This window comes from Pediculus humanus, genomic scaffold (assembly GCF_000006295.1).
Source record: "Pediculus humanus corporis 1103172108294 genomic scaffold, whole genome shotgun sequence".
Lineage (NCBI taxonomy): Eukaryota > Metazoa > Arthropoda > Insecta > Psocodea > Pediculidae > Pediculus > Pediculus humanus.
Window position 1 is genome coordinate 116018 of NW_002987863.1, and position 8203 is coordinate 124220.

The following is an 8203-nucleotide window of genomic DNA, read 5'->3' on the forward strand; positions in this document are numbered from 1 at the left end:
ATTTTGTGTACGTTAAAAAATATTGTGTAAAATTTTAATTTAAAGAATTTTTTTATTTATTTTAATATTTAAATTTACGTTAAATGCTTCGTTTAATCCTTTTTTTTAACACTTTAAACGCTTTAAAAGGTTTTTATAAATTTTTTTTTTTAAGTATATAAAACACGATTACACTCTTACATTTCACTTTAAAGAATTTTCTAGAAAATTCTAGAAAGATTTCTTATTAAAAAAAAAAAATTTTTTTTTTTTTTTTTTGTTTGATTAATCGAAAAGGTTTAACGAATTTTCAAAAAGTAAATAATTAAAATTAAAAACGATTTGGAGAATCGTTTGGAAAAAAATAATAAAGTTCCCTTTTTTTAAGAAAAAGGTTCGAATGGTTTATTAACACTCGACGTGGCACGAGCGTACTTACTCAACCGGAAATAGTAGAAATAAAATCGGTTATAACGTAAATCATTTACGACGCGACTCGTCTTCTTATTAACGAAAAATGTGAAAAAGGTCTTTGGAATAAATTCAAAATTTAAATGGAAACCTTCCCTCCCCCCCCAAAAAAAAAAAAAAAAAAAAATTTTTTTTTTGTGATTTTGGCACCATTGTTAAATAAATATAAATTTTTTATAAAAAAAACAACCAAACGATCTCACGAGGAAATTTTTTTTTCTTTTTTTTTATACGATAATAAACCGGAAATAAATCAGATGATTTTATAAATAAAAAATAAACGATTAATTATTCAATTTCCGGTCGTTCGATATGTGTTGGTAAAAGGCGGAATTTAAAAAGAAGTTTTCATATTGAAAATTCGTCGCGTGTGTGTTTGTGTGTGTGCGTACGTGCGCGTGAATAGAAAGTAATAACTTATGTAACGAACAAACAACAAAAAACAAACGTAGCAGACGAAATGACTTTTCCACATCGAGAATACGCATTCGAATTCAATTATAAAAAAAAAAAAAAAAAAATAAACGTTTGAAAACAATTCGGGAAAATGTCATCGTTTTATTTTTTTTTCATGAGCTTAATATAAAGTTTCGTAACGGATTTTTTCATCATCATAATTTTCGCGCGCATTTTTTCCCCTTTTGGGAAATTTCACTTTGTTCTTTCATTTCGCATTACATATTCATTACGGAGATTAAAACATTTTCCAAAAATTAATTTTACTCCTGTAAATTTTTTATCACGATATTATAATTAAATTTAAATTAAATGTTTGCGGTTGTTTTTAAAAAAAAAAATGACGGTTATAAAATAAGTAAAATCTTACAAAATACATACAAATGAATAAATGTGCATGATGAGGATCGAGAGAGAGAGAGAGAGAAAGAGAGACGCGAACGTGATTCAAATAACGAATTTTCGATTTCAAATTCGTTCGAATTATTTTTTCTAGAATTTTCTTTACGTTTCTAATGAATATGCGTGTGCGTGTGCGTGCGTGTGTGTATATAATTTCGAATTTTTTTTATTTTTAATATATATATATATATATATATATATATAAATTCGAATAAATTTAAAATTTAAATGAAGGAATTTGGAAGGAAATAAAAAAAAATCCGGATTTCAAAACGTACGATTTGTAAAGTAACAATTAAAAAATTTATCTTTTTCGCTCCTCCCCCCTCCACACACACGCTCACTCGTTCGCTCCACCCCCTCTCGTCCCCTTCCTCCTTACCCAGCGAGTTTTTCCTTTTTTTTGTGATTACGTCACACTTTTTTTTAACCAATCAGAAAAATTGTTTATTTTTTTTTTTCGGTTAATTTCATCACAGAGTACTTAAACAAAAAAACGAAAACAAATTTTCTTTTTTTTTGGCGCCAAATTTAAAAAAAATAAAAATCCGTTACATAAACGTTTGCACGGAATTTTTGTGTGTGAATGACGTCATAATGGCGTTATTAGTCGTTGAATGAAAATGATGAAAAAAATTTTTTTGACTCGGAAAAAAAAAACATGGAGGGGATAAAAACGAATTTTTTATATATAAATAAAATAAATAATTATAAACGTTAAAAAAAATTTTTTTTTTTTTAACGGTTTAAATATGGCGGATGTGATGACGACGACGACAAACAAACAACAACAACAACAAATTGTTTGTATGTGAAGGATGTGTAGCATATGGATGTTAAAAAGAGAGAGAGAGAGAGAGAAAATTTTAGAAATTTTGTTTTATTATTATTATTTAATTAACGTTAAATGAGAGTGTTTTTGTTTTTTTTTGTTACTCTATGAAATCATTAAAAATAAATTTAAAAACAATTAGAAAGGGTTTTTAAGTTTTTTTGTTATTTAAAAGCCAAAATTTTAAAACGAATCGCGTGAAAATTGTTTTTTTTTTTTGTGTTTTTTTTTGTGAAAAATTTTAACGAACGCGATGGTTTCACCATTTTAAATATTTTAAACGTTTAAAATCATCGTTCGATTTTTTGTTTTTTTTTTTTTTTTTTGCTATCGTTAAAACGTTTGCGTGTTGTTTTCCCATAATAAAATTTTCATCAAATTCACTCTGAATTTTATTTTCCTTTTTTTTTATATACGTGACTGTGAAGTCGCGTCGGTTGTTTTTCATAAATGATAAATGTTTTAGTTTTTTCCTTTTTTCCTTTTTCCTTCTGCTGTCAACTTTTGGTTTATGTCGTATTGTTATTTTTGTCGCAAAAATACAAACTTTAAACTAAAAAAAAAAAAAAAAAAAAAAAACTTATGATTATTTAATATGTAATAAAAAAAACGAAAAGAATAAATTTTTACTTCGAAATAAAAAAAAGAAAAACAATTCGACTCGTATCCATTATTATTATTATTATTATTATTATTATTATTATTATTATTATTATTTTGCTATGGTTTAACAATTCATTTCGTTTCGTTTTTTCCAAAAAAAAGTTATATAAAAAAATTAAAAAAAAATTTTTTTTTAGCGCCAAATGAACGACAAAACGATTGAATTTTCCTTTACATTAAACTATTATTATTATTATTATTGTTATTATTATTATTGTTATTATTATTATTATTACTTATTTTCAATTTTTTCTATATAAAAGAAAGAAGAAAAAAAAATTTTTGAAAAAACTTTTCTTTTTTCCTTTTTTTTTTCTTTTCCTTTCCAGCATTTTCCTCCCCCACTTTCCTCCTCCCGAATTGGGGGAATCCAAGAGGGAGGATCATTCAAAATCTTACCTTTCGATTTGATTTTTCGATTTCTTACCGCAAACGAAAAAAAAAAATGGCGACTTCGATCGGTTTTATTTTTTTTTCCGGTTCATTGTGGAAAAGTTAATAATGATAATGATGATAATTTTAATCCTTTTGCGATTTGAATTTAAAGAGGAGGTAGGGGAGAGGTGGGAGTGGTGAGAGGAAGGGGGAAAAGAAAAATGTTTTTTTTTTTGTAAATGTTAAAAGTCGACGTTTAAACTATTAAAAATTTTTTTTTTTTTTTTCGTTTTCAGGATGAAGGCAGACAGGATGAGATATTTTTCTCGACGGAATGAAAATGTGAGACTAGGAAAAAAAATTTTTTTTTTTTTTTTATTGAAAAAAAGTACGAAGGAAATAGTCGAAATGTTTATGCAACATGACCGTTTATTATTATTATTATTATTATTATTATTATTATTATTATTATATAATATTTAAATTGCTCAAAATAAATAAAAATGTCGGATATTATATATTTTACGGGTTAAATCGTGCTTTCGCCAAAAAAAAAAAAAAAAAAAAAAAACAAAAAAAACAAAATTTTCATTTCGTTTCTTTATTAACTTTTTCAATATTTATTTTACTTTTTTTTTACACTATTTCTCTCTCCCTTCCTCTCCCTCTCTCTCCCTCCTCCCCCCTCTCTCCCTCTCCATCCTCCTCCTTCTCTCTCTCGAAAAAAAAAAAAAAAAAATGTAAAATTTTTTAATGGAAGTAACAACGTTTTTCTCCATCATCTTCCCCTTCTTCCTCCCCTCATCCACCCACCGCCTTCCGACGTAAATTTTTTTTTTTTTTTTGTTTTTTCCGATTCCACTTTTCCCGCCTTTTTTCTTTTTTTCCCTTTAAAACCTTTTTTTTTTTTTTACAAAGCCAAAGAGAGAGAAAATCGTTTTAGAAAAAAAAAAAAAAGCATTATTTAAATAAATTTACTCTTTTGGAAATATTTTATTATTAACGTGGAAGCAGATAGATAAAAAAAAAATTGAAAGTTTAAACGATAAAAAATTTGATTTTGAATTTTTTTTTTTTTATAAACGTTTTCGCCATTTTTTCTTACGCGTAAATATTAATAATAATAATTGATATCATGACGTAGAGAATTTTAGTAAAAAATTTATCGATTATTTTTATTGATTATCTCTCTCTCTCTCTCTCTCTGTTTAAAATCCATTTCGGAAAAAAACATTTTCCTTTTTATGCTTTAACCACGAAAGGAAACGGAAATTATTATCATCATCGTTTATAATAAAATTTATTAATGATAATATGTATATATTTATAACGACATAGACTGTAAAAATCGATTAGAGAAAAGAAAAGAAAAGAAAAAATTTTTGTTTTTGCTGTTGTTAATATAAAACGATTTGCTAACCGCAAACGTTTTAAAAATTTAGTTTTTCTTTTTCTTTTTTTTATTTCCAAAAAAGTTTTTTTCAATTTTATTTATTTAAAAAAAAAATTGTTTTAATTAATAAATTGTACAAAAAAAAGTTTGTAAATAAATTATTATTATTATTAATATTATTAATAATTTTTTCGTACAAACCAAAGGGGGGAGGGGGGAAGCGTGGTCGGATAAGAGGAAAATGAAATAATTTTTTCTTTTTTTTTAAAAACAAAATGGCGTTTGTTTTTATTAAAAAATATAATCTTAGAGATTTTGAAATGTAAAAAAAATTTTTTTTTGTTGCCACCGCCATCTTTGATAGTAAAAATTTTCCACCAACCGTGTCCGCTTTTTGTTTTTTTTTTTTTTTTTCGTTAAGTTGGTAATGATTTTCTTTTTTTTTCTTTTACGTCGGCTCTGATAGCTTTTATCCAGAACATTAGATAAATATTTAATTATCTGACCGTTTTCGTAAATCTAAAAAAAAAGGAAAATTAGGTACGATTTTAACGGATCGAATTCGAAAAAAAGGGGGGGGTGGTGAAAAAGGAAACTAAAGAAAATTCAAAATAGTTTTAATAAAATCCGATAGATGTTGTTGTAAGCTCAAGTCAAAGGGATTCATTGATCTGTTCGGTTCCAGCAACTGACTGGAGTATTAAGGAAATATTATCATAAGTATAACAATTTTCAATAGTTTTGTTTTTTTTTTTTCGTTTCGTTTCCGTTTTTAATTTTTTATAATTTTTCCATATCAGATTTTCATAGAGTAATAAATTTAATATTGAAAAAAAAAAAAAATGAAAAAATATCGTTTTAAAATATAATTATTTATAAATATTTTAGATTTATTTATATATATATATCGAAACAAAAATGTTTTCCAAAAAACGATCGATGATAGGATAATAAAAATTATTTAAAAAATTTTTTCGTCGTTTTGCAACAGAAAAAAAAAATTCAAAATGGATTCTTAGCCTGGAGAAAAAAAAAAAAAAAAAAGGTAAGAAAATCAAAGAAAAAAAAAAAAAATTTTTTTTGCTAAACGTGTCGTCGTTAGTGAGAGAAAAAAAATTCATTTTTTTTTTTCAGCTTAAATCCAAGTCTTCCAATATTAAAAAATAATAATAATAATTTGTATGTGATAAAAGTCTTCCATTAATAATAATAATAATAATAATAATATATTTGATTACGTAAAGAAGAAAAAAGAAAAAAAGTGGGAAAAAATGAACGCGTTTAGAAGTTTTCAAATTCCATCTTTGGAAGCTACATTAAACGTATTTTGGGAAACCGTTAAAGCTTATATGCCGGACAATTCACCCTGCATGGAATTGCTTAAAAGAAAAAACAAACAAGTCGATAACGAACAAGACGACAAACAAAATTGGTTCAATGAAAATGATGGAAAATATCGGGGTGAAAATACAGAAATGGCGACGCTTGCAGAAGAAGGATACGAAGCAACGGGTTCGATATTAAATTACATCATTATCATCATCATCATGGCGAAAAGAAATTTTCATTTTTTTTTGTTTGTTTGTTTGCAGGTGTTGCCGAAGATGGTTTTATAACAAGACAGCAAAATTATCAACAAACAAAAGGTGGGCCTAGCATGGCATCGATTGATTTTTCCGAAAGCGAATTCGGTGAAGGTGGAATTAAAAAAGGACATAAAATCGACGAATGGCAAGCTGCCTGGAACGTGACAAACGCTATACAGGTTTGTATGTGTGTGTGTGTGTGTGTGTGTGAGTGTTTCCGGTGATTCGATATATCACCCTGGATGGGAAGTAATGATATATTAACGGTTTCAGGGGATGTTTATAGTATCCCTACCCTTCGCAGTTCTCAGAGGTGGATATTGGGCCATAGCCGCAATGATTGGCATAGCTCATATCTGTTGCTACACCGGTAGGATACTTGTAGACTGCCTTTACGAGTTAGATCTATCAACGGGTCAAATGGTAAGAGTAAGAGATTCCTACGTTTCAATAGCAAAAGCTTGTTTCGGTAAAGTATGGGGAGCGAGGATAGTTAGCATGGCACAAATAATCGAACTGCTCATGACGTGCATATTATACGTCGTCGTTTGCGGTGATTTATTGATCGGTACGTTTCCGGAAGGAAGCATGGATACGAGATCGTGGATGATGTTGACCGGTATCACTCTCATACCATTAGGATTCTTAAAAAGTCTTAAAATGGTATCGGTTTTAAGTTTTTGGTGTACGATGTCTCATCTCGTCATCAACGCCGTCATACTCGGATATTGTTTACTCGAACTTCCGGATTGGGGATGGAGTGAGTGTCGCACACCCAAACCCACACACCCTCACCCACCACAACGTTTTTAAAAATCATTAAAATAATTATTTATTTTTTTGTTGTTCAACAGGTAAAGTAAAATGGTCGATCGATTTAGAAAATTTTCCGATATCTTTGGGAGTTATAGTTTTCAGTTACACGTCACAAATATTTTTACCGACACTCGAAGGAAGCATGATCGATCCATCGAAATTTTCATGGATGTTAAATTGGTCACACATAGCGGCAGCCATATTTAAAAGTCTTTTCGGTTACATGTGTTTTTTAACGTTTCAAAACGATACGCAACAGGTACGTCAAGTTTTTCTTTTATCATTTATCATTTTTTTTAAAAACATTTTAAAATCGTTCGATGGATCGATCGATATTTTTTTTTTCAGGTGATAACGAATAATTTACATTCACCCGGATTCAAAGGATTGGTCAATATTTTTTTAGTTTTGAAAGCTTTGCTATCGTATCCTCTACCGTATTATGCAGCTTGCGAACTTCTAGAACGTTCTTTTTTTAGAAAACGACCGGATACACTTTTTCCAACTATTTGGGCATTGGATGGAGAATTAAAAGTATTCAAATAAATCAGTTTTTTTTTTTTTTTTTAACATTTTTTGTTTTGTTTAACCGCCATTTTTTATTTTATTTTATTTTATTTCAGGTTTGGGGACTCGCATTTAAAGTCGGCGTCATTATATTTACAGTTTTGATGGCTATATCCATTCCCCATTTTGTTATACTCATGGGTTTCATAGGTAGTTTTACCGGTACCATGTTGTCATTTATATGGCCCTGTTATTTTCATTTAAAATTGAAAAGAGATTCGCTTGATAGAAATACAATCTGGTACGATTGTTTCGTCATTTTTTTGGGTGTTTTATTTGGCGTCGTCGGAGTTTACGATTCCGGAACGGCCATGATAAAAGCATTCGAAATCGGTCTTCCATTTTAATATAATAATGATAATAATGATAATAACGATGATACTTTTTCTGTTTTTTTTTTTTTTTTTTGTATATTTAGCTTATTAACAAGGTAAACGACTTAGTAGAGCTTTTAAATTTACATTTTATTTATATTTTTTCAATAAAAAAAAAAAAAAAAATTATAAAAAACAAATTTAATAAAAAAAAAAAAAAAAATTCGTTCGTCTTCCAAATAATATGTAATAATAATAATAATAATAATTTACGAGGCTGTATGATATGTCTTCCATTGAACTATTGCATAAAAATATCAAATAAAAGTTTGTTTAATCAACTTACTTC

General features: G+C 27.6%; 1 protein-coding gene across 1 annotated transcript; it reads left to right on the top strand.

Annotated features, from left to right (window-relative positions):
• Nucleotides 1–5842: 5842 nt before the first annotated feature.
• Phum_PHUM549570 (Vesicular inhibitory amino acid transporter, putative) lies at nt 5843–7887 on the top strand (the record flags this gene model as incomplete). Its single annotated transcript, XM_002431770.1, has 6 exons — nt 5843–6083; nt 6164–6336; nt 6431–6917; nt 7012–7232; nt 7322–7507; nt 7597–7887. The coding sequence occupies 6 exons, from the start codon at nt 5843–5845 to the stop codon at nt 7885–7887; spliced, it is 1599 nt and encodes a 532-aa protein (XP_002431815.1).
• Between the last annotated feature and the right edge of the window lie 316 nt (nt 7888–8203).